The sequence below is a fragment of the Osmerus mordax genome, chromosome 5 (assembly GCF_038355195.1).
Source record: "Osmerus mordax isolate fOsmMor3 chromosome 5, fOsmMor3.pri, whole genome shotgun sequence".
Taxonomy (NCBI): Eukaryota; Metazoa; Chordata; class Actinopteri; order Osmeriformes; family Osmeridae; genus Osmerus; species Osmerus mordax.
The window spans coordinates 20,666,633-20,692,830 of NC_090054.1; the positions used below are offsets into that span (position 1 = coordinate 20,666,633).

At 42.6% G+C, this 26,198-nt stretch overlaps 3 protein-coding genes across 7 annotated transcripts; 1 reads left to right on the forward strand and 2 right to left on the reverse strand.

Annotated features, from left to right (window-relative positions):
* Positions 1-7,984: 7,984 nt before the first annotated feature.
* On the forward strand, positions 7,985-14,409 carry fancl (FA complementation group L). 2 transcript variants are annotated; one of them, XM_067236394.1, is made up of 14 exons: positions 7,985-8,276; positions 8,668-8,726; positions 8,903-8,963; positions 9,365-9,421; positions 9,776-9,873; positions 10,410-10,506; positions 10,596-10,664; positions 10,979-11,129; positions 11,412-11,495; positions 11,710-11,755; positions 12,065-12,146; positions 12,885-13,001; positions 13,460-13,531; positions 13,675-14,409. In XM_067236394.1, the coding sequence occupies exons 1-14, from the start codon at positions 8,190-8,192 to the stop codon at positions 13,708-13,710; spliced, it is 1,116 nt and encodes a 371-aa protein (XP_067092495.1). In that variant the 5' UTR covers positions 7,985-8,189; the 3' UTR covers positions 13,711-14,409. The 2 variants fall into 2 exon arrangements, with proteins under 2 accessions (XP_067092495.1, XP_067092496.1); XM_067236395.1 differs by lacking the exon at positions 8,668-8,726 and having other exon boundaries at positions 8,018-8,276.
* Positions 13,791-21,355, reverse strand: vrk2 (VRK serine/threonine kinase 2). Of its 4 annotated transcripts, none has more exons than XM_067236391.1 (14): positions 21,259-21,355; positions 20,752-20,924; positions 20,418-20,473; positions 20,018-20,087; positions 19,619-19,706; positions 18,934-19,042; positions 18,443-18,535; positions 17,837-17,969; positions 17,500-17,620; positions 17,282-17,340; positions 16,369-16,556; positions 14,878-15,042; positions 14,565-14,693; positions 13,791-14,297 (listed from the first exon to the last, which is right to left on the reverse strand). In XM_067236391.1, exons 2-14 carry the CDS (start codon positions 20,876-20,878, stop codon positions 13,791-13,793), a joined length of 1,845 nt encoding a protein of 614 aa, XP_067092492.1. In that variant the 5' UTR covers positions 20,879-20,924; positions 21,259-21,355. The 4 variants fall into 4 exon arrangements, with proteins under 4 accessions (XP_067092492.1, XP_067092493.1, XP_067092491.1 ...); XM_067236392.1 differs by having other exon boundaries at positions 14,565-14,687; positions 21,104-21,336; XM_067236390.1 differs by having other exon boundaries at positions 21,104-21,336.
* Positions 21,356-23,309: 1,954 nt separating this feature from the next.
* On the reverse strand, positions 23,310-24,665 carry cst3 (cystatin C (amyloid angiopathy and cerebral hemorrhage)). The gene is made up of 3 exons (XM_067236110.1): positions 24,414-24,665; positions 23,931-24,041; positions 23,310-23,628 (listed from the first exon to the last, which is right to left on the reverse strand). The coding sequence occupies exons 1-3, from the start codon at positions 24,615-24,617 to the stop codon at positions 23,551-23,553; spliced, it is 393 nt and encodes a 130-aa protein (XP_067092211.1). The 5' UTR covers positions 24,618-24,665; the 3' UTR covers positions 23,310-23,550.
* Between the last annotated feature and the right edge of the window lie 1,533 nt (positions 24,666-26,198).

Sequence of the window (26,198 nt, forward strand, 5' to 3'; positions counted from 1 at the left end):
AGGCAGTGTTCACAAATAATGTACAACAAAGGCAAAAATGTGCGCTTGAATATTCATTTACAAAACAACTGTAGGCTGAGGCATGCAATAATCTATTTACTAAATGTTACTGCAAAAACCAAGTTGCTTTTTTTGGTACTAATGTTTGTCTTTCAGAGAAATCAAAATGGATACTTCAGCAAAACTCTGTTCTGAATACACCATCCGCATTAGCCTAGATAATAGCAAAGAACAAAAAGGAAAACATGAGATGTATTTGTAATGAGTACGTTGGTAAGATTTGTTCATGGCGTGTACAAAGAGTCGGTGTTATATAATCTGAAGTGAGTTTAAATGCATTTGCACTTGCTTAACAGGTTGTATTTTCTAAGCAGTCACCGTAAACTCCTTGAACAGTAAAGATATGTTGACATTGCGTATGTCATACATTCCTTTTAGAATGTAAATTAAGATTCTTTATCAAATCATCCTGTCAATACCAGCAATATTAACAACAATCAAGCTCAACCTATCAAATCCTCCAGAGTGAACACGTACAGACCAAATGATCCCTTCATACAACTTAAAATTCACAAGTAATTTACCGTTAAATTCCATAACAGGAAGCTCTAATTGTACAGCAAGTCAGATGTAATTGACTTGTTCTTCTTGCACGGCGCTATTAACCCATTACCACTGTCACCAGTACACTGCTACAGTCGATGGTCAGAATGACGAGAGGCATGGTTCGAAATGAGGGGGTGCAGGGGCAGTGGGGTGTTGGGGGAGTGGGGTGCTGGGGGGTGGGGTGCTGGGGGGTGGGGTGCTGGGGGGTGGGGTGCTGGGGGGTGGGGTGTTGGGGGAGTGGGGTGCTGGGGAGTGGGGTGTTGGGGGAGTGGGGTGCTGGGGAGTGGGGTGCTGGGGGAGTGGAGTGCTGGGGGGTGGGGTGCTGGGGGGTGGGGTGTTGGGGGAGTGGGGTGCTGGGGAGTGGGGTGCTGGGGGAGTGGAGTGCTGGGGGGTGGGGTGCTGGGGGGTGGGGTGCTGGGGGGTGGGGTGTTGGGGGAGTGGGGTGCTGGGGAGTGGGGTGCTGGGGGAGTGGAGTGCTGGGGGGTGGGGTGCTGGGGGGTGGGGTGCTGGGGGAGTGGAGTGCTGGGGGGTGGGGTGCTGGGGGGTGGGGTGTTGGGGGAGTGGGGTGCTGGGGAGTGGGGTGCTGGGGGAGTGGAGTGCTGGGGGGTGGGGTGCTGGGGGGTGGGGTGTTGGGGGAGTGGGGTGCTGGGGAGTGGGGTGCTGGGGGGTGGGGTGCTGGGGGAGTGGGGTGCTGGGGGGTGGGGTGCTGGGGGAGTGGGGTGCTGGGGGGTGGGGTGCTGGGGAGTGGGGTGCTGGGGGGGTGGGGTGTTGGGGGAGTGGGGTGCTGGGGAGTGGGGTGCTGGGGGAGTGGGGTGCTGGGGGGTGGGGTGCTGGGGGGTGGGGTGCTGGGGGAGTGGGGTGCTGGGGAGTGGGGTGCTGGGGGGTGGGGTGATGGGGGGTGGGGTGCTGGGGGGTGGGGTGCTGGGGAGTGGGGTGCTGGGGAGTGGGGTGCTGGGGGAGTGGTAAAATTGGCATTTTTCATATTGTATAGAAATATAGGGAACTAAAACCCCCCCCCCCCTCATTATCATCACAATCATCATCGCCTCGTCAAACAACCAATGGTCTTAAACCCTGACAAACACGCAATAAACCCACACACTCTGCCACCAACTGGAAAGCAGGTACAAATCTCCCTGAACCAATGAAATCCAACCATATTCCACACTTCCAGGCCATGTGCTGCCCTTCCCAGCAGCACATGGCCTGCTGTCTTGAGTCCCTGAACCAAGGTAGCCCTCCCTCTACTGCCCAGACACAGAAGTGCAACTGTCCCTGGCTCTGCATCCTCTAGGTCACTTGATGGGGAATAAAGAGGAAAGGCTGTGCCAGGGAGAGCTAGGATTATCCTGTAGGGGAAAGGGTTGGCACGGCTATCTGGTAGGGTGTGGGGGTGAGACAATAGAGGGCTCGCGTCTCCTGGTGGGTGGTCCGCTCAGAATGAAATGAGGAGAACTTCTGATGAACTGTAAAATACCACGGAGTGCGTATCGCTAGAGATCCATGAAGCAATCAATGGTGTCATAGCGTGGAATAAAAACATGAAGAGAACGACAACTGTGACAATCAAAGATCGCATGAGAACAAAGGATTTGAACAGTTAGGGTGTCAAAGTCACGCAAAGTGCTCTGTGTGAAAACAACACCCTACAATTAGTCTAGATTCTGTTGATCAAAGGTTTCATAGTCAACAAGAGGTCATGAAATAAAGAAAACAACCGATAATCAAACAACAATCAAATTCGACAAACTGTAGAAGGTCTGTCACTCATCTGAAGACGTCCTCGACATGTCGCTCCAAAAAGCAGTGGCCAGTGCGCTTTTCAGAGACACGGACCCGAGTTAGAGTGGCGCACTTCTGTTTTGATGCTTCTGTTTTATCAAGGCTATATCCTTTCATAATGACACATTGACTGGGAAGAACTTCATCCACCTGCTTTTGCTATCTCCTCTGTGTGTGACAAGGCGGCTCTTTGTTGCCTTGAGAGGAAAGAGGAGGCTTTGAACTGCAGAGAGACTGCATGGGGGAAGCCGTTCCAAGCGTAAATGTAAATTATTGTTACTTACACATTTAACCTGACACCTACAATCCACCCCATTCAGAGAGGCTTTTAGTTGCTCGGCGAAGGAATTCTGACATCATGTTGCCCTCTTTTGGCCGGTATGTGCAACTGCATCTCTCCTCAGGAGAGGAAAGTCACTATCTACCCTTGACACAAAAAATACCGGAGGTGAGTAAGATACAGCTGACTGGCAAGTAAAAACACAGGATGTTCAAATGAAGGCACAAAGAGTGTTGCACGAATTACAGAAAAAAAACTATAAGAAAAACCAGCTGTGTTTCTATTTTTTTCCTTTGAGAACAATACTGTGTTTTCCTTCCTTAAGGACCCATCCCCAAGCAGCTCTTCTTTATACAACCATCCATGGTCCTATTCAACCCCTTTCTCATTCTCATTCTGCAGCCCTTCAACTTCTTCAATTCCTGCAAAAATGTCAAAGCAAATGATACATCTGTCTGTGAACTCCTTCTGCAGCACACACCAAGACCTCTCTGAGGAAGAGAGAACAGCTTAAGCTGTCTGGTGTATGTTTCCCTGTAGCGTGGTGCGGCATTTAAGATACGACCGACATTTAAGGAGTCCATTTTACATACTAACCCTGTGAACTACAGGAGGGTATTTGAAATAGGCTATCTTCAAAAGTCCTTTACACTAGATGTACTACAAGACAATCAATAAGGCCCTGTCAAGATATGATATTACACCTGATTATTATAATTACTTTGCGTAATTAATTTTGTCTTAATATGAAGGCTTATATAAATGTGCAATTCAACCCCACTGAGGGAAGAGAAAATAAGATAATCACAAATGCATCTCTTATGAAAATCAATTGCCGAATGGATATTCCAATAATGCAAAACCACTGCCCCTTAGTTTTCTCATGCATATCAACCAATCATGTTCTCCATTCATCTGGAAATAAATAAATAAATAAATAATCATATTTCACACTGCCCCCCTTTCTGACGCGAAAACAATATGGATTTGCGTGGCCTCACAAACAATTTTAATAAAAACTATCGATTAGCAATTGAGCTGCTAGCCTGTGGGTACAGCCCCCCCCCCCCCCCCCCCCCGTGAGTCTAGATCATAATGGCCTCAACGGCTGGCTTCATTGGCATAGCTTTGGTCAATAATAGCCTGACCAGATCCAGACTTTTATACAGCAATATCACTACTTTAGTACTTCTCACATGTTCAATCAAAACTATTTCTAGATCTGCTCAATGAGTCAAAAGTCAATATAGGTCAATTAAATCCAATGCAAGAGCTTTCCAAAAGGTAACTTTAGCAATAAATATGGACACCCTAATTTATGCGTAACACCGAAGAGCAGGCTATCCCAAACCACAACAACATTACATGTAGAGAGGATGCAATTACGAGTTCACTAAAGACAAAACTACACAGAAACATGATGCTTTCTCAATCTTGACGAAATACTCAGATTGTCAACTAAACTGAAAAACAACCTTCGTGCTTTTCAACCCTGCATCCCTCCCTCTCGCTCGTTCTCTCTCTTTTAAACAGACATCCAAAACAGACAAAGAAACACACAGTAACCCTCTCAGACTCCTGCTTCTGAGAATGTATCAAAGCCAAACAAGGCAAAACTGTTTTAATTACCAGGCAGGTACTGTTCTTATGCTTACAATTTAATTTTTTTCCTGCAAAAACGGTAATGATATTCAAACTGCCTGCCGGCTGGTGACTCCATCTTTGCTATTCTCCAAGCTTTTCTTTCTTTCCACAAAAATGTGAATGCCTTATTTTATGGGCTTATTTATCCTCCAGTCACTTTGGTAAATCTTTATTCTGATGAACATTTACTTAAAATGTGAGTGTCCCCAGACACACAGCAATAAAGGTTTGTGGAGAGATCAATGTCTGTACAACCGAGACCAGCTTCAGTAATAAAAAAACAAATGAAATTGTGCATTAAAGTGAACCTTGTTTTGTTCCACCCAAGTTGAAGGTTAGTCTATTCCTTTATAACCGCCTAGAAGAGAATCCTCATATTTCACACAGACCCAGAATTAATGACCACTTGAAAACAAGTAACACCCACCATGGTAAAGAAATCACAATTTACAGACCAATAACGTCCATTTTGATGAGTCAATGTAGGTTGACTTTGACAAAGCAGCACTGTTGCCATAAAACAAGGCATTGAAGGACAGAACTATTTAAATGCACTCGGAACGGAGCAAATACTTTGACTAATTCCTTCCGTTCGTTTATATGTTTATGTACTTTAAGAATGAATAAAACATAACTGTGACACCACAGTAATGGCATCAAGTGGACTTATCCATATTCACCCCCCATGTCTGCCTCATCAACTTAATTAATAGATCATTAATAAATGGATATTACATCACTCATTATTGTATATCAGGGGAACACTGCAAAATTACATTGACATACCGTGTATAAAAGAAGAACTGCTGACATCTGAAAAATTGTTTTACAAAACAAAACTCAATTAAAGATTTTTGAAGGAATGTGCAAAGTAATGTGCGTGGAAATGTGTGACAAGATTCCTTTTAGAGCACTTGGATTCATTCCCTGCCCTCTGCTACTTAAGACTGCAGATAGAAAACCAGACTGTTCAGAACTCCATATCCCCAGTACCATGTCACCCTACCCCCCCCCCCCGACACACACACACACACACCCACACCCACCCACACACACCTATTCAGTCACTCCCAAAAACAACCTTGCCTCCCAGGCCCACAAGACATCCACAAGGGAAAGTCATTTACACCAAAACTGCACCAGTCTCTCCCATTTTACACTTACATTTAGTCATTTAGCAGACGCTCTTATCCAGAGCGACTTACAGTAAGTACAGGGACATTACCCTGAGGCAAGTAGGGTAAAGTGCCTTGCCCAAGGACACAACGCCTTTCGCACGGCCAGGATTCGAACCGGCAACCATCTGATTGGTAGCCCGATTCCTTAAACGCTCAGACATCTGACCCCCAGGATGAGGATCATCACCTTCTAATCTGATCCGTTCATGCCACTGATCTGTCAGTCCTTAGCTCATACGACAACCTCAGCATCCAACAAACAGAAACTGTATCAACGATAGGGCAAATGGTAAATGGACTGCATTTTATATAGCGCTTTTCTACCTTAGCGGCACTGAAAGCGCTTTACAATGTTTGCCTCTCATTCACCCATTCATACTCTCACTCACACATACCGACGGCAGCGAGCTACCATGCAAGGCGCCGGCCTGCCCATCGGGAGCAACTTGGGGTTCAGAGTCTTGCTCAAGGATACTTCGGCACATGGCCTGGGAGGAGTCGGGGGTCGAACCGGCAACCTTGCGATTAACAGACAACCCTCTCTACCCCCTGAGCCACAGCCGCCACAATTAGTGTTGACACACACACAGAATTTTTTTTTGGGTGGCTTTAAACAGATCTTTAACACGTTTCCCTAAAATAAGAGGGTGCCATGTTGAAAGAGGTGGCAAATCTACTTCCTGTAGCATCATATGAACTTCTCACTGTTCTCACAAGCTCTGGTCCCATGCACACATCTCACAAAGACCTTTAACCAGTTTTATCACAGCTTACGTAATTAACTGGAACCTGTGTGTGTGTCTTGTGTTGAGGTGTTAGACAATTATATGCATGCAACTTTATTATGACAATGCTTAATGTTAATAAGCTAATACAGGCCTAATAATAAAATACTATATGTGAGGAAAAAGTGAAGTGGCATCAAATCATCATCTAAACATAAAGGAAATCCTCCTGCATCCACACCAGAACAGAATCAAAACGTAATATTCTCTTTCTTCTCTTCCCGGTCTAAAAATCCATCACAAAATTAGTCATTCAAATACATGCCAAAAAAGAACACACAACCACAACACCTCTGCTCATGTCTCACTTCAGAGAGCGAGACGGAGAGAGACAGAGCAAGAGAGGAAAAGAGAGAGGGAGAGAGAAAGAGAGTCAGAGAGAGATGACAGGTATAAGACCCACACAGTGTAGTTCCAGCCAATTGCGTTCCAGAGAAGTGACCATGGGCCAGAGATAAACAAAGCACGATACATCATCCCTCTGGAAGACAGAGCCGTCTGCCGGAGGCTGCAGAGAGGAGAAAACCCAGACAGAGACAGACAACACTGCCTCTGCTCTGGCTCCTGCTACACTCTGCTCACCGAATGGATCAAGCCTTTTTCATTCAGATTGCCATCTGTGTTGCATTCATTAATCTTTACGCGAGTCTGGTCTTACATGTGACACGGAGAAAGAGAAAGAAAGAGGAGGAAGAGAGAACGCCGGAGCCAATGTATGCTTTCAAAGGCTCAAATTACCTCGAAATGTTCCCCGCACAAATTGTTTCCCACGTCCACACACACACACACACACACGGAGACATTCAACACTTACCTGTTTTGCTGGAACATTGTCAGAGCATTGTGTCCACCACAACACAAACTCACATATTTCTCCATGCACAGCGCTTGCCTGCTTCTCCCTTGTTTGGAAAAAAAAAGCCTCAGCCCTGTCGGATTCCCTGTGCATCTGCCTGATTTTACAGCTTGGAAGCAGGTGAATGACAAAAACATCAGCCTCTTCAATGCAAGCATGCAGGGCTTGACGCCTCCTCTGAGGAATCACAATCTTACAGGAAGCATAGTGATCCAAGCAGAATCGAAACACTTAAGCTACTGCTGGAATCCTGCACATGGGAGGCTTTTGTTATAATCATGATTTGACTTGATTTGAATGCTGCAGAGAACATACCGTATTTGCATCATATGATGAATGAATTATTAAGATGCAGGGTGTCTTGTGGGAGGATGGGGTTTAGATAACAAACCAAGACTGGGCCTGGCGCTACTGGGCAGAATTTGAAATCTTAGGAGATATCAAATATGTCTTTGAAGGAGAATCTGCATTTCCGAGAGCAATACGGGTGCAATACAGCCTTCACAAATAACAGAACTTTAGTATGTGAGATGGTATGACTTTATACCACACCGGATACCTGTGAGACCCTGATAAGGGGTGCAGAAAAAAAGTTTTGAAAAAAAGTTTAGACATTCTCCAAAAATATTTAACAAAAAGGTTTCGATTTCTTTTTTTGGAAAGGTTAAAAACTTAATTAAAAAAATAAAACTAGAAACTTATTTGTGTTGTGTTTTTTTTATGTCACAGTTCAAAAGTTTGAAAACAAAGTTTGAAAAAAAAGTTTTGTAAAAAAAAAGTTTTGAAAGGTTGAAAAAATATTTTGAAAAAAAAAAAAGTTGGTATCATTAATGAGTAGGTTACTTGATGAGGACTACCATAGTGAAGAGTCCTAGCTAGTAGAGCTAATCTAGTTAGTCTACGCTAAATAACTTCTGCCTTTACCTGGTACGCTTGCTCAAACACTAGCTAGTCTAGTAGTATAACTGTGCCACAACTGAGCTAGGTTGAATTGAATGTCTTACATATGTTCATAGATTACGATTAAAAACACAGAACTGGAACCTTGTTTGACCAAAATGGAAAGTCTTCTTGAGAAAGACAGCCCGTTGTTATTGCCTCTCAACAAGGAGAAGACGGCATATGATGGATTTATCACTGTGCAGGTACTGAGCAAGGAAACTATGCAGATGGCTACAACATAGCTCTGATACAGCACTTGAGAAAAACGATGTAAACGATACTGTATGTACGTGGCTGGCTAATTAGCGGCGGTGTTCGAAGATTGTCTAGTTGTCGAAACAGGCTAACGTTGTCTGTAGTTTTGCATAACTGACTGTCTACTGTTACTAGCTATTAGCTTGCTAGACTACTCAACACAGCTAGCTAGCTAACCTCTATCGCTAAACTAGCTGGTACAAGTGGCTAGCTATTCGAGATGTATTGGATTGCTACAGTATGTCAGTTGCTATCTCGCCAAAACTTCTGAGATTATTTTGTCCTAATGACCACACGTGAACTGCCCATTTAGCTAACAAACTTCCTTTCTCGTTTCAGGGAAGAGACTTTAGAATACGAATACTTCTTCCATCAAATCATCAACTTAAATGTGCCAAGTACGGTTCACTTTTCTTATTAAAAAACAACTTGAGAAAGACTTGACAATCACGTGCCAGTGGAGATGCAGAATCGATTTGATCTGTCTGACAGACTTGCTCATTGACTACCTTTATGTGAACGTTACAAGTTTATCAGAATTATATTTTTTATATTGCATACTTCTGTATTGCAGACTTCACTGCTCCTGGCAGTTGAAACAGCTTCTACATGGATATCGACACATCGTGAAGCAGGCAAGTCTACAACAACACAGCATTAAATATCTACTAGAAAAGGGGATGAGATTAGCCAATTTAGTTAGATATGCATTAGTCAATGTCTTGCTTAATTACTGCTTGGAAAACAACCACATCTTGGTTAACATTGCTTGGTTAACATTGACTTGGAAATCCACATATTTGGTTGTAAGGACCCTGTTGGGTCATTGTGATTAGATTCGCAATTCCCCCTAGGGTGCAAAATACATTATTTTTTTCACCCTTAATAAAAAATGAATTATTGAAGCTAGCGACAAGGCACATTCATCAAAACATGTTTTGTTTAATTTGAAAGGCTTCTTTGAGATAAAGAAACACCATGCATATTGATTTTGACAAATGTTTGTTGTATTCTGTTCTTAAACTGGGTGTTTCAGAGGCTACACCGATCTGCTGATTTAGTCAGCTTCATATTGGAACTGAAGACCGTTTTGGTAAGGCCAATAGAACAGCTTGCTGCTATGTCAGGTGGCTGAGCGGTTAGGGAGTCGGGCTAGTAATCTGAAGGTTACCGGTTCGATTCTGGCTGTGCCAAATGACGTTGTGTCCTTGGGCAAGGTACTTCACCCTACTTGCCTCAGGGGAATGTCCCTGTACTTACTGTAAGTCGTTCTGGATAAGAGCATCTGCTAAATGACTAAATGTTAATGTCATTCACACATAATACATTTCATGTGATGAGTTTTTAACAGCCTTGTTTGACGATGTAATTATTCGATTTGTTACATTTGGTGCTGAGAGAATGTGAAACCCTTTGACCAAATCCTGGAGTTCTGTTTTGTTGTTAGGAGGTGGCGCTGAAGAACCATGTGGAATATTGCTCTATCCCCCCTCCACAATACTACTCTCAACTCATCTCAGAGATAGAGGCCCTGGGCTGGGACAAGTATGTTGTTTCACTGCAGTAGAAGGAACTCCTCGCTGTTAAACTGTTTCCGTGACTCATGTCAAACAGTCTGTCTTAGTAGGTCACTGAGTTTTAAGTTTTCACTTTAAGAATAAACCAAAATAATGTGTTCTGTGGGGGACAGACAAAATATACTTTTTTTATGAGGAAAAAAAACTTATATCGGGTGTGAAACTAGATGCATCATCTGTCATTTCTGACAAAACTGTCCCATTATTTTGTCACGGATTCCCCCCAAAAATCATTTTGTAGAGGCCCAAATGTCATTTTTGTACATAAAATCAGTCATCCAGTGCTTTGGTATTGATAGTGGGCGCCATGCAAGAAGTCTCTCGCAGATAATGTGTCCTTCAAGTTTATCTTTACACATCACAGTTAACTGAGTATCTCTCCACCCACCAACACAGTCCTCAGTATACTATACTGCTCTCTGTATGCTATAAGGTGCTCCTCACACTTGACAATAACTCACAGGACTTGACAATAATGGCAAAACGTGGTTTGTGTTCCTCTAGGCTTCTGTCCATCGACACAGAGTTCAGTACGTTAAAACTTAGAGCAGAGGACTCGTCTGGGCGACTGCATGACGTCACAGTTAAACTGAAGCCCAAGGTAAGGGAATGTGCAGCAATGCAGTAGCTACTGTGCAAAATCTGTAAAATTTTCTGTTTGTTTGTAAAGCAAAGCCTTCTGGTTTTCAGCATCCTGCAGAGGCTCCAGAGTGCTATGCTGACCTACCGTTACCACTGACCATCACCTGGACACCACAGGTGCACAAAACTACAGTCACTGGTTCAGGACATACAGTACTCACCTTGAAGCAAGTTTCAGTCTCCCATTGACATACTCTGTGTGAATGTGTTTGGAGCCTGCTTTATCTATCCTGTAACCTTGTATCCTGTGATTGTAAGGCCTTGGCTTTCAGATATATAACTTAAAGTACAGCGAGGTTTACGATTACTATTTACCCCCCGCCCATTATCCTTCCAAAATTGTCGTCTTAACCCTTGAAGTCCCTCATTAGATATCCAGTCAGTCACCCAATCCAAATTAAACTGACCTTTTTTTTTTTCTTCTCTCTCAGAGTACTCTTGGGCATGTCCATGCTCAGTTCCTGCTGGTGCTGGAGTCAGTGGCTGAGTTCTGGAAGGTTCTGGATGAGATTGATGAGAAGACTTGGGTTCTAGAACCAGAAAAACCCAGTAGAGCCGACACAATGAGGCGGATTGCGATCGGTAGCGCACACACATCTACAATCCTACACACACACACATCTACAATCCTACACACACACACATTACATTTAGTCATTTAGCAGACGCTCTTATCCAGAGGGACTTACAGTAAGTACAGGGACATTCCCCCCGAAGCAAGTAGGGAGAAGTGCCTTGCCCAAGGACACAACGTCATTTGGCGAGGCTGGGAATCGAACTGGCAACCTTCAGATTACTAGCCCGATTTCCTAACCGCTCAGCCACCTGACTTACCTCTTACCATGTTGTGTCTGCCTCTTCAAGGGAACAACGTGTCCATCAAGGTGGAAGTGGACACCAAGCACCCCAACATGCTCCCAGACTGCTGCCTGCTGGGAGCAGACCACGGTAGGGACAATGACTTCCTTCTAACCGCGTGTCGAATGTTATGAAATGTTATCAAACTAGCCTGGAGGCTGAAAACATTCCTATCTTATTAATGCTCAGGGATTAGTAATCGCATGTAAAAACAAAAGGTGAAGAAACTGTTGGATTCAAGGGCGTTCTAACAGCTCCGATTGAATTTCTTTATTAATTTGATTGTCGTCTGATTCTTCTTCAGTGGTGACTCCCCTGCGGAAACAGTTGAATGGCAACATGCATTTATGGTAAATACATCTCGCTGGTGTTGATCCTCAAGTAAATTGTATGAAGAGATGTTGTCACCCATCTCCAGAATTATTACACTACAATTATATAAATGGACACTAAGCAATATGCAACAAAAGCAAAGCAATATATTCTGTATGTAATGCATCCACTTCAGAATGATATTCTGAAGTGGAAGGAAAATAGAATTAAGAAGGTGTTTATCATTTTTGTGAAATCATCCCTTCAGGCCCCACCGTTGACACTGAGGGTGGCTTGCTTGCATGTGTTTAATTGGTGTGAATGAGGAACTGTTGGTTTGCTTTCAGGAATCCAGATTGCAGTGTGTTGCAAAATCTGCAGGATGTTTTGGAGATAGAATTCCCATCACCTTCCACCCACGAAAAATCTGTAAGTTGAATCCCCCCCACCCTTCACAATTCCCTCTGCCAAGTGATCAGTATGTGTGAGAGAGGGGTTGTTTGTGGAGAGAGAGGGGTTGTTTGTGGAGTGGGGAGGAGTATGCGTCCCTTTTTTGTTTGCAGGAGGTGGGCTTAAATCATCTTTAATTGGGGTGTTTACAGAAAAGATCATTAGAATAACAAAGATGCCAACATCCTTGCAACTATCAAGATCGCTTTAATCGCACACCCATTTATCTTTTCTTTATATATATATTTCTCTCTAGGGGAGGGGTAGAAAGGGCATGTGTTTATTCGTTGTCGCCACGGTGATTAATGTCCCCCTCATCATTAGCAATCCAAACAACGTGGAAAAAGTTTTGTTTGACCAGATGTGGGTATTTTACATGTCATCCTGGTTTTAATCTTTCACTAAACAAAAAAAACAAGTGCCTCCTCGCATTGCAAGTAAACCTGTGACAGGGAGAGACGTAGAATGACAGAGAGAGTTTCAGTGAGTGATAAAGCGAGCAAGCACCTGGTCTGGTTGATAAAGAGCGGAGGAGGCTAAGTTCAGGGGGAGGAGTGGGGTTAGAGCAGCGCTGCAGACCGGCGCTAAGCACGTCCTTCTGAGAGGCCTTGACACCATCTGCTGAAGGAAATATCGTTATCTACCAACATTCAGTCAAATCAAATGTGACCTTGCTAACTCGTACATGCATTGTGTGTGTGTGGGTGTGTGATTTAGAGTTTCAGTATGGAGTGTGGAATCTGTTATTCGTACCGCCTAGAATCGGCGATTCCGGATCAGATGTGCAACGATCCGAGATGTGGACAACCCTTCCACCAGGCCTGTCTGTATGAGGTGAGGGCTCAAGTGCACCTACTAGGAATGCTCATAATTAACCGTGATACCGACAATACGAATGTTAACCGGTCAAACAGTGTTTCCCATTAGACTGTTGCTAGATTTAATAACTTTTCACCTTCCCTAATGAAAAAAAATCGTATCTAGCTAAAAATCGAGAGCTAGCAACTTTCTGCTACTTTGGGAATCTCCGTTTTTGTTATGCAGCAAAATAACTTATTATACTTCCGTGTTGTTATACCGGAGCCGCCAATCTTGATTAAATGGATGGATTTACGTAATCTAGCCAACGGTTTAACGGTTAATATTCGTTAACTGACGTTGGTTATCGGTCAGAAAAAATTATCTAAATGAGTATTCATAGCTAGCACCTACACTCCAGAAGTGAAAATAATTGGAGGAAGTCGTAGAATGGGTCAAGTTTTTATTCTGAAGTCATGTTCGATCCCCTGTAGTGGCTACGAGGGCTACCGTCCAGTCGACAAAGCTTCCACATTGTGTTCGGAGAGTGCCCCTACTGCAGCAAGGTATCACAACATCATTTCATGTCTCCGTGTAGGATTACTATAAATTACCAATTGATAAAACAACTGTGCTATAAACGAATACAGTCATTTGTGTGTGTAACAGAAAATGGAATTAAAAGCTTGTCAATTCGTTTGTATTGCAGCCCATCACTGTGAAGATGGCCACGCAGAAAGCATAAGGACCAGACTTTTGACTGCTTGGGGTGGGCAGACTGGCTACCAGTAAAAAAAGAATCACTCTAATCCTTCAGTCTACTGGTTAGTGCAGGAGAATAGAGTGCAAATCACTGTCTCTCAGTGCAAGTAGAAAGGCAAGCAAGATGAAGACAAGCCCTGCCGCACAGTAGATGCTGGAGGACCAGGAGCCCTTCTGTTGAGGGGCTTGTGTCTCTCTGTCACCATGGTCACTGTCACCATGGTCGGTGTCATCATTGTACTGTTGCTTGTAGCCTCTGTTGTCTGTGTGGCTGTATCTTCGATTCCCCCATCTCTGGTCATAACCCTGGTCATCGTCCTCCCTGTGATCATCAGCCTCGGAAGGCTCCAGCCAGGGCCTGTGCGTCTGACCAGAGCGACCAGTCTGTGTGAGGCTGGGTCTCCTACTGTAGCAGTCCTCCTGGTCCCACCTGCTGCTTGTCTTGACAGGTGAGGCTAATCGTGTGTGGCGAGGCAGCCGGGGGTTGACTTGTGGTCCTGAGGTCACGGTGAGGTCAAAGTCTTCAGCTGCTTTTTCCTGGACCGGTCTTTTGTTTTTTGTTCTGCTTTTCTGTTGACAATTGTAATTTATAGTTGCCGTATGGTTACTACATTGAGTAAGAGTTGTTGAATGCATTCTCCTAATTATGACACTTTTCAATAAACTTGGGCTTGGAAAAAAGGATTTCTTTCAAATGATTCATTATTGAGAGGAAGTAAAGCACTTCAGTTGGCTTCAAACAAAGTCCCTTTATGAGAACCAACATCTGTTTCAATTAAGACTTGAACTGGTGATCTGTTTCCTACGTAAGGACCAGAGCTAGCGCCTTGGTCTCACCCCCAGGTCTGGCTGGGCCCTGGGCCCTATGGGTGGTCCTCTGAGGTGGCACGCTGCGATGGGTCTGGGTCTCTCACCCTCCTCCTCAGGGGCAGGGTTAGATCTGGATCCCCTGGGTCTGGTCTGTTTCTGGGAGCAAAAAGAAAAAACACAATGGCATATTCTAGCGGTTGTAGTATCAGTAGCTCTTTGTTACCAGGAAAAGTGGGCAAAGCATAAGACTAAAGTTATATAAAATACATTAACGAATATACAGGCAACAGGTGAAACTTGAGTTTTTTTGCGGTTGAATGTGAAAGAGGGACGTGTGTACCTTGTCAGGTTTGGTTGTGGCAGGAGCCCTCATGTTGCCAGCTTTAGCTTCCTCTCCATCTCCCCGCTTGTTACCTCCTTTCACTTCATCCTCATCTTCCTCCACCACCTGTTCCCCCCTTCTTCCTGGCTTTTTTATGGCTGACCCTCGATCTTGGCCTGTTCCCTGAGGATTAAAGTATAAACAGACTTGAATAACGTCAAGTCATTTCTTGTCATGAACTCACCCAAACAAGGTCTTGTGTACAATGAACCCTGATCACAGTAATGCTCAAATGCTTTCAAATCAAATTGTATTTGTACAGCCCTTTCAGAGGGCTTCACATCCATGCTTTCTACAATTTAGTATGCGTTTGTAACTCGTACTACAGTTAACTGTTGAGAAACATCAATATAAACCATATAGATACATTGCAAAATGGAAGGGCTTATTACAGCAAATAACCCTCTTTGGGATTCTCAGGCCATTGACTCAAATGAAGATAGTCAAGGTAATGTCAGCATGGCAGAACTGAACAAGTGAATTTAGATAAATGTGGGCTTTGAATAGTGAATGAAGTGCCTGAAAGCAGCACATCCTAACGCCTTTAGCTTCCAAGAGATATACTCTCTCTAAACCTCCTCTCTGTTGACACTTCTGTTATAACTACGTATCAAACTGCCCAGCACCTCAACAAGGAAACAAAACATCAAGAGACAGGAAATGCGAAATAGCATAATTGCGGCTGCTGAACTTATGACCCCCCCCCCCCCCCTGAGAAGTATGCACAAAAAAAGTGTGTTTTCAATCGTCTGAAATTGGGCTGTTCTTCGCATGGGCAGGTTTGAGGGGTTAAGTTAGCCACCGTTAGCTGGCTGAAGTGGGTGTGGGGAATTTCGTTGGGACTGGATCATCGCTTCGTTCCCCTCCATACCCTCTTGAGCACCGTGGCTGTGGCTCCCAGTCCTGCTGGGGGGGTCAGGGACAGGTTAACCTCACTTTCACTGTGGTCGTCTGGAGAACTAAATGGGAGGCCTCTCTCTTCACGGCAGTGGGCTGCTGCAGTGCAGAGGGCGAGGGAATGTTTTGACAGATTAGGTCCAATTAGACCATTTGAATCACACATCGGTGCCAGTCGACGCTGGAATACATCCACGACCGTGGCTGTACATGCTGTGGTGCTCTTCACAAATGTGTCTATGGTTACAGATGTGATGCCCTCTGGTAACCAGAGTCAGATCCACAGTACTGTGCTAAAGTCTTAGGCACAAATAACAAAACGTTTTAAAAGTAAGAAATAATTAAACAAAAAGATTAAACAAAAAATGTCTTCAACACTACACTTTATACTGCCACACAAATACAGAAGACAAAAGACAAATCTAAGACAAAATTCATGTAAAAAAAATAAAACTTGGATGCCAAAGACTACGAGTATGTTTCCCCTCACCTCTCAGGGGAATGAGAAGTGAGATGACATCAGATCAGTCAAGTGATCTCCTGGGTCCTCACCTTGCTCCTGTGTGGTCCCCTGGTCGTGCCCCCAGCCAGCTCTCCTGGAGGCCCAGACAAGTCCAGTCCTCCCTGGCCTCCCCCAGCCCTCCGCCCCCCTGCAGACAGCAGTGTCCTCAGGGCCTGGTAGTCTGGACGCTGCTCATAAGCCAGCTCCTTAACTTGCAGAAAGAAGTCAGCCATCTTGTCTGTATGAACGAAGAGAGCAATAGAAAAAACTTTTCTACATTGTTGAAAAGTCTGTTTGCGTGATTGATTTAATAAAAGCCAATATGGCACTTTGGTGATACGCTATACGAAGTGTGTGTCAACCAATATCCCCCACACACATGAAGCAGGTTCTTATCTCTAACGTCCAGCCACCCCTTCACCTTTTAAGATGCAGGAAAGAACCACACACACGCGCCTTTCAAAGTACAGATTCTCTTCTAAGATAGACAACAGCACTGCTTGAAATGTATACTGCCCATCTCCTTGGTCAATGGAAAGTTATTTTAAAGAGAAAACAGTGATAATATAGACACTAGTGAGTCCTAACTATGAGCGTTTTGTTCAAGATAACTTTTTTCGCATGAGTGACATGGCCCTATATATGAATGTGGTCAACAGAACACTGTCGACACGTCCATATCATGTACTGTAGCAGGTTGTACTAAGCACTACTGTAATCGAGATGTATAACACTAGTTGAGGAATTGGGGTGTTATTATTGCACAATAGTATTATGTCTGTTCACACTGCATTATATATTATTAGATATTATTTTTGTTGCTTTGCGTTGTCTTGTCCTAAGAATTTCAGTGCCCAGTCTGACCCTGTGTTGTTCTGTGCATCTGACAATAAAAGACTTGAACTTGATATGCTATGAATAGTGAATTTAAGGTTGAGTCGATAGATAAAGTCTCCCACTGACCCGAGACAGCTCTATCCATAGGAAGTTGCTGCACCGAGTTCGGCAAGTTGTCCATCAGCCTGTTGATGCAGCGGTGGTGGGGGGGGGGCGGTACAAATAGGTGAATGAAAATAAGATGTAAACATGAGCCACAGTAAATAAGGTCGCTTAATTTCTTACGCCATACGACTCCAAAGCTGTGTGTGTGTGTGTGTGTGTGTGTGTGTCTCAAAAGGTACCTGTCCTTGGCCTCATGAACCTGTGTGGGATTCTTGAGCTCCGAGTCCCAAGGCAGCGTTCCACAAAGCCAGTGTAACAAGCAGAACCCCAACACTTGGAGATCCCCTCTTCTGGATGGAGCTAAACAACACAGCAAGGAGGAAGGTCAAAAAAAAATGTGCACGCTCGTAAGTGGTCAGGGTTATTGATGCAGATTCGCGATTGTTTTCAGTGTTGTTTGGTCACATTTGAGGTTTTCCGATTGTAGCATGGCATTTTTTTTTAATGATCTGAAACCGTTTTTCCCTTTTAACAAATGTTCTACTTTAAAACTGCTGATTGAAGATCAGACTTTACCAGCTCCGTTGTGAGCATCCAAGCTGGTGTACTCGATCGTTCCATTGTGGCCTTTTTTTGGGTTGGCCTTGTACTCCTTGTGTACGCCATCAGGGCAGAACCTATAGGAGAGGCCGTAGTCTGCTAGGTACACCTAGAAGTACAATCTGTAGTTAAAAACTACATTTCGGTGAATTCAAAAATGTGATAACTGAAAACACTTAAGTGTTCAGAATACCCTTCTACAGTTGAAAGACAACTTTTATTCTGAATCACCAAATCTCTTGGATATGCTACTAGTCCAAACTGTTCTAGGACAGGGTTCAGATTGTGGATATGCTATTAGGACAAACTGTTCTAGGACAGGGTTCAGATTTTGGATATTCTATTAGGCCACACCCTGTTCTAGGGCAGGGTTCAGATTTTGGATATGCTATTAGGCCACACCCTGTTCTAGGACAGTGTTCAGATTTTGGATATGCTATTAGGCCACACCCTGTTCTAGGACAGTGTTCCGATTTTGGATATGCTATTAGGCCACACCCTGTTCTAGGGCAGGGTTTAGAGTAGATTGACATTCCGTAAACACCAGTTTCCAATACTGTTAACACAAGATCACATCTGAACCTTGCTGGGGTCTCCGTATCCAAGCATCAGATTGGATGCCTTGATGTCTGCGTGGACATACTCGTTTTCATGGATGTACTCTAAAACATCCAGCTGCGGAGGAAGAGGGAGAAACAAAAAAATCAGTGGGAGCGAAAATGAAGGAGAAATTACAGCTGAGAATCAACCCATGTTACCTGCACTGTATATTTCTGTTTGTTCATTTAGAAAGTGTATTGTATTTTCACTCTATGGTGGTTTCACATTTTGCTTATTTTCTCAACATTACTGATCACTTCCATTAGTCAACCACTAGGGGGAGGTAGAACACTTAGGAAACAGTGAAAGGCATTCATAATAATATACAGACATTCTACTCATGGATGCAATCTATTTTTCAGCTGGGGTAGGGTAATAGTTTCAAGTTCAAGTTTTCACAAAGTGTGTGTGTGGGTGTGTGTGTAGGACTCTCCATATATTTGTGTGCTTCAGAGAAACGAGCGTCTTCTCACCACGGAGCAGCCCAGCTGAAGCACTGTGTTTGTCTTCAGCTGGCCTCCGTTACCATCGCACACTTTTTGCAGGTCGGTGCCCAGACGATCCATCACCATGAACCTGTACCTGAGGAGGTCGAATAGTTCTAAAAGGATTAGGACCCAAACAACCTTTCTCCTACAGTTACTTGAAGTGATCAATCAATCAATAACTTTTACTGTTGTTGCACAACGACATTCAGTGCCTCTCAATGATACACACATACATGGAAACAGACAACACGTAGGCATCATTCCAGTATCTATCACACAATATAACAAATACAGACATTCCTGAGTTGGGAACAGAAGAGTTCAGTTGTACTTTTTCCTTATTATCTCTTGCATAGGCTACATTAATCAACCTTGTGGTAAAAGGTTTGGTTTCAGGGCCTAATTCGTCCTACAGTGTCCTATATAGGGTCAACTCTAACCCATCAAATCCTTGCAGGCCCTATGCAGCAAGTTGAAGTCAGTATGTGCTGTCCCATCTGCTACACAATCTCATATACCCATTCATGCATACACACAAACACACACACCCTAGCTATACCACGTGACACACAGGAAGACTTCCAGATTTCTCCATCTCTGTGTATATTAGTCCTACTGCAATACCACTTCAACATGTCTATCCTTATATGTTTTTCAGTCAAGAGGTTACCTCTTTCCATTGTGTTCTGCCAATCCGGAACCCCAGTATGCTGGAATTCCCAGAAAATCCATCTTCTTTGTCGTTTTCCACCTGTGTACTGAAACAGCAACTGGATAAGGTCATGATTTACATTTACATTTAGTCATTTAGCAGACGCTCTTATCCAGAGTGACTTACAGTAAGTACAGGGACATTCCCCTCGAAGCAAGTAGGGTTAAGTGCCTTGCCCAAGGACACAACGTCATTTGGCACGGCTGTGAATCGAACTGGCAATCTTCATATTACTAGCCCGACTCCCTCACCACTCAGCCATCTGACTCCCTTGTAAGTTCCTTTGGATAAAAGCGTCTGCTAAATGACTACATGTAATGTAAGGGGAGAGAGCTTGGGCTTGACGTGGATACTCACTGCTCTCCAGCTTTGCGGCTCTCTGGTAGAACTTGAGCTCAGAGAACAATGGGCCGTTTTCATGGTACTCCTGCAGACACACCCAGGACAGTCAGCAGGGGGAGGGGTCACTTTGTTTCAGTTAATTCCAGAAGAACTAAGTGCACTAAGTGCTGCCCAACAGTCTTCCATTAAGATGCCTTCCTGTTCATCTCAAGTTGCGTAGACAGCTGTCTGTCATATAATTCTATTTGAACAAACCATGAAACTGTGACACTAACTAGCAATTTTGGAACCAGGGCCCTGAGGATTTACATTATTTTGACATTATTCTGCCATATATCTGGCCAAATTGTTCAGGCGCAATGCAAATCCCCAATTACTCAACGTGTAGCCTTTCAACTACTAATGTTAAACTCACCAGTTTTATAACAAAATTTGAGTCTTGTGCCACAGGTTTGTCCAAATCTTGCGAGGCTGAATTTGGGGTAAAGAAAGAAACAGGATTGGGGGGGGACTGAAATAAAGACACCTAACGGAATAGGACCAGAAATGTAATTTGTGGAGAGTAAGAGTAAGGAGGCAGGGCAGGACAAAAAGATCTTAAAAACCACGAAAAAATTATGTAAAAAACATAGTCATATATTGATGTAGCCTATGATTCGTATTTCAGTAAACTGCTGATGCTGTAACGCTCAACTCAAGACAAATATTAACAAGATGAGTTTGTTGACGTATGTGTGCATTGCTCTTACCAAGATAGATCAACCCAAAACCTCCTTGGCCGATGATTTTTCCCAACTTCCATCTCTTCTTTTCCGTATCCGTCAGTTCAAAGTTTTCAGGCAGAGCGGTAGGCAGTTTTGGTTTTCTTGGTGCCATCTAAATACCTAACCTTGTTATCTGCAGCGTTAATTAATCACGGCACCTGGAAGAGGAGTTGAGTCGAGAGTAGAGAAGTGAAATCAACTCGAGTACATTTCTACGCAATGTTGCACATACATATATATCTCGCAAGCCAACTTACACTAACTAAAGAGGAGGCACAAAGTAACGGCATGGCTTATCAAGAAATGTAGAGTTGGTAAAAAAGAAAGTGATAGTTACCACCAGCATCAGTCACCATAACTGAACTTGTCTTGGCAAGTTAGCACCAACGTAGCCTACCTTTCTATGTAATATCACTAGAATAGCTCTAGGGTTTAATATGACTAATCAAGCAACGAGAGTTGTGGGGGGAAAGAAACTGATAAGTTTATTACCAGTAGTAATAATGTTTTAGACATAAGCCAAGCGTAGTTTATTTTTCTGGAGATGTGACCGAATAAATCTTCACACTGTTAGAGTTAGACCACTGAAATGTTCTTCTTCAATGTTAGCTGGGGTTTGACTGATCAACGTTAATGAAGTGCATTACCGCCACCTACTGTTTGGGAGCAAAAGGCCAGCAGTTTTTCCTTGGGGTCCAAAAGCGTTGAAAGTGTAAAACTGAATACAAACGCGGAATATAGATTTGTATCTTGTATCTATTAGATATTGTTAAAAAAAATATTTTGAAGGCTGCGTTCTTTAACAGAAAATGGTGTGGACAGTTTCGTCTATTTTCACTTCTTCTTTTTCTAATAGTGAACAAAATGTCAATTTATTTACGTCCTCTGTGGTTGGGATGGGCATTTACTTTCCTACTTTCTTGACTTCTTCCGCAAATAATCTCTTTCAGTTGTGTTAAAAATACATTAGAATTGTTTCATTTCTCATCAAACGTGTTTCAGACCATGAAATAAACCCCGGTTTCACCACTAGATGTCAGCATTATTCGCTAAAACTTTGTTTGCAGTACTTCACAAAGTTGTATTCTGTGTAGTAGACGGTATACATCAATCAATAATTAATATAAATAATTTACAATGAATAGAGCAATAACAGCGTCATTTAAAATGTTCTTGTCCAAAATGATGGACAAGAAGTTGGTAAGTTGTAACTGATTTTAAACTGATTTAAAATCCTTGTACTCGCTGTGAAGTATATTATTGTTGATTGCTTTCTACAGGTACACTCTTGCACTTTTGAGGTTCATGTTGTTTAATTGTAACTTGTTTAACTACATGCTCTTATGGTTCTTGACTTTGGCACTTATTTGGTTTTTCACAATGTATGCTTCATGTTTTGGCTACACGCAATGTTTGGGGCCATAGATATATATAAAGGTTGATCAGTGACCTATGCACTTTTGTAAAGCTCTCTCTTGGAAGTCCCTTTGGATAAAAGTGTCTGCTAAATGAATAAATGTAAATGTAATGTAAACACATCGTACAAAGGCCTATAGCCAACATTTGTAGGATTTGTTGTCTTAATTCTCCAAATCTGTTACCTTGAGGTTTTATGAGAACTGGTGTGATTTGTACCCGCATCTGTGTGGACGTGGTTTCAGAAGCAGAATTTGAGAAGCAGGCCAAGCTGACACTGCACTGACTGACTGCAGTTTAAGTTTGAGTCAGTTGGTTTCAAGTTAGGTCAGTGTTCAGCACCGTTCAAGTTTGATAAACTAGGCAACCAGAAAGCCACTAAACTCTGCAATGATTTCCTATCCTTAAGCTACTTAATATCAAACCATCATTGCTACTTTGATTCCAAAACATTCGAAAAACAAAAAATAATTTCCAAGTCGATAAACCATTCACTTAGAACTCACCTCGTTTAATTTTACAGAATCCCATGTCGGTTAATCGGTCAATTGTGTTAAATATGGCCTCTGTAGGCAGCTCAGACTCACACTTTCACTCTTTTCCATAGCGGAAAACATGTGTTCAGTTAATATAGCCACATCAATCCGACTATATTCATAATATAACTCATAATATTGAAAAAAAACAAAAAACAAATGACATTAAAAGCTGTTCAAAAATATACATAGACCTTAAATAACGTAATTATAAATGGTCATCTCTAACCTACATTTCAAAGTCAGTATTTTATTTGGAGCTACTCTCCCTCTAGAGGTGATGTACAGAAAGTAACATCAAACAAGATTGAACTTGAGCAACTATTGCGTGAAAATTGAGTGTCAGTCAGAAGCATTGTTCTCGATGATGACAACAATGACAAGGAACTTTGCTGCTCCACAACTTTTATGGAGCAGAAACACTTCATCGGAGAAAGATGTAGCCTATTAGTAGAATATGTTCAGCATAATGTAGTTTCCCATTGACTGGCGACCAGGTAGACAATCTTTAGTAAACTTCTAAAATAGTGGGTGGTAACTCCAAAGCCATTCTAGTAGTTTGTCGGTAAAGTAATGAGATCTATAACAAAACAATGTCAAATGCATTTATTTAAAAGGTTTGTTTACATTATTGCATTTACATTTTTTTTGTAATTCATTGCCAAAGCCTTAGTTTGAATACTAATGGTAGATTATGAACTTGACAGCTAAAACAATGTAACGTTACTAAAAGAAAAAAAGGAGGAGAAAAAAGCATGACCATTGCATGTGGGCATGGAACTACACGAGACTGCTTTCAGAAGAAGTAACAGCATCCTTAAGAGGGCCACCTCTACTCGCATTCATTCTTTACCACCCGTATGTCACTTATCCATGGACGACTCCAGACTTCAAATTTGCACTGGTATGGCTGTAGAAGGAACAAACACGATCAGAGAGAGAGCCATAATGTGAACAGGTTGAATTACAATCAGAACAACGGTTTCTGACCACAGTACAGAGATAACACACACCTGATGATTAAATCATTGTTTTTTAGTTCTTAAATTATTTTCTTCTTATTATTGTTGTGTTACTTTGATGTGTGTCTATATGTTTTGTGCTGTACAACAAATTGCCTCTCGAAGGATATTCACGCTCTCTTTTTCAGTCTAGTAGCAAATTTGTTTGCCATGGTTTTTCTTCTTTCGATAAACTTTAACGTGGTATTACCCGGGCCACTTGTGGGTCCTCGTGGATTGCACACGTGGTCTCAGCACCTCCTTTCCTGCAGGAGGTCCTTGCCATATCCACTGTGAAGATGTACTTGATACCAGCCACAACCTGAGGACAAGGCCGTGTCAGATCTCTCACACCAGGGTGTGGGTCTAAGCATAGGCTACAAACATTTAAAAAACGGCAAATCTGTCAATGGCTTCCTCCTCTGTGATAGTACAATATTAATACATTAATATCTGTGTGCCCCAAAACGGTCAATCTAGTCGTTTCAAGGATTTAAACGCAATTGTTGACCAATAGGCGGAATTATTTTAGGCCTAAGTGTTTATATTTGAAATCTTTGAAAGTAGGCGTTGCACAGACAGGACATCCAGGGTAGCGCAACGGTAGGCTAACCACCTTAGGCTATATGGAACTTAAGCACCTACACTTTGTATTGACTTCAATACATTTACAAGTTTTAATTAATCTACCAACCTGTTTCTGAACCTTGATGACCTTAGCCACCTGGCTGACGTACATGTCGTTGGTTTTCTTGTTGTGTTGCACAACTGCGAATTGTAAGGCATCTTGCGTAGATTTATCATTCATGTCAGCGTCACTGACACCTCCAGTCATTATGCCAGCATTTGCAACGGTGAAAACCACCGCAAGCAAAGGTACAACGAACGTCCAATTCATGATTGCAGATAATGTCCTTGTTTGTTCGATACCACCAAAACAATACGGTCGTCAAAAACAAGCCAAGTCCTTATATAATACTGGCGCGTCATTGTCTGCTGAGACAGCGCATCCAATCAGTGCAACTCAAACTAAATGTAGAAGTACGCCTGTTTTGGATTACGGCGTAACCCGTAACCCACAATAACCCGTTCCCCAAAATCTCAAATGTGACAATCGTTTTTTCTTCCACAACAGCACGATTAAATCGAATGGCGCTGATTTAGGTTCATGTGATCGTACCAGTTATTAGGGCTAAAAAGCTATGTTCAACTCCGAAAAGTAGAACACATTTATTGTAAAGATATAGTTGGTAAAAGCACGTAGTTTATGTAAAGCTGATAAACCTATACATAGTTTTCAGTCACGAGCAATCCGCAGTGACATGAGGGCTGAAAGCTGCTGGCGATGGCGTCTCATACCGTTCAGATGCAGCAAAAGCCGACAAATTTACCTTCCCACGTTTCTTTGGATCACGTCTTAGCTAAAGAAAAGTAAAGATATGGACACAAACTGCAAGTGTTGGGCACTTGCAATCCATATACAGCCCCATTGCCGTATTTCTGCCCCTAAAAACCGCAAGGTTTTATATATGTTATGACTATACATCATTATTGTCAACTAGCTAACCCCTCTCTCTTAAAAAACTGCTAACTATTCAAACGGAAAGTAAACTTTTTCTTTAATTTTTAATTATTACAAACTCAATTCCCAAAAAGTTGGGATGCTGTGAAAAACAAATAAAAACAAAGGACCAAATGAGTATGAAAAACCAATCAGTCCAAACACAAGCCTCACACATTGTGTTTGTTTTAAATTCAGTTGAATATCGGTGTAAAGGGATTTCCCAATCATTTAATTCCAAATGCATTTTGAGTTTAGTTGTGTCTAACACAACAACCCAACTATTTAGCTAAATAGCTAACTTTAACTCACTACGACCACTGCAGTTGGTCGCCTCGATACACAACAACTTGTCAAACCGATTACATAAAGATGTGTTTTATGGCCCAAAAAAATACCATAATTAATATACCTGTATATTCTTGTGTTTAACTTTACTTGAGCTTGATGAAGTTGTGTGACAAATACGTGTATATTTGGACGGCTGGCATTGTTTGCCCTCCCCGGAGACAGAGGTAACGTTAGGTTTAATTACACAAATCCACAATCTCCTCCTCTCTGGGTTTTCTTTATCGGACGAAATTCTAAAGAAACACAGCCCAGTTTTGTCTCCTCTTCGATTACTGCATCCTAGAACAACAACTATCCGGCATTTTCGCAACAGAAAAGCAACAGACTCAAAGAAAATGTATGACTTTATAATGGGTGTCGGGCAGAGAGGAAAGTCTTTTTTGCCCTCCAAGCGGGCGTGCCCCTTGGACCGTGACGTCACGTGAAAACTATGAATTTGAATGTATTGATCTCCGTTGTAAGAAACCCATCGTAACAAGTCAGATAATAAAAACTGCCTTGAGTTTTGGGGTGGAAAATCTACCAATCACTGCAACCCAAATCCTTTGGGTATGATTGTTTTGTGTC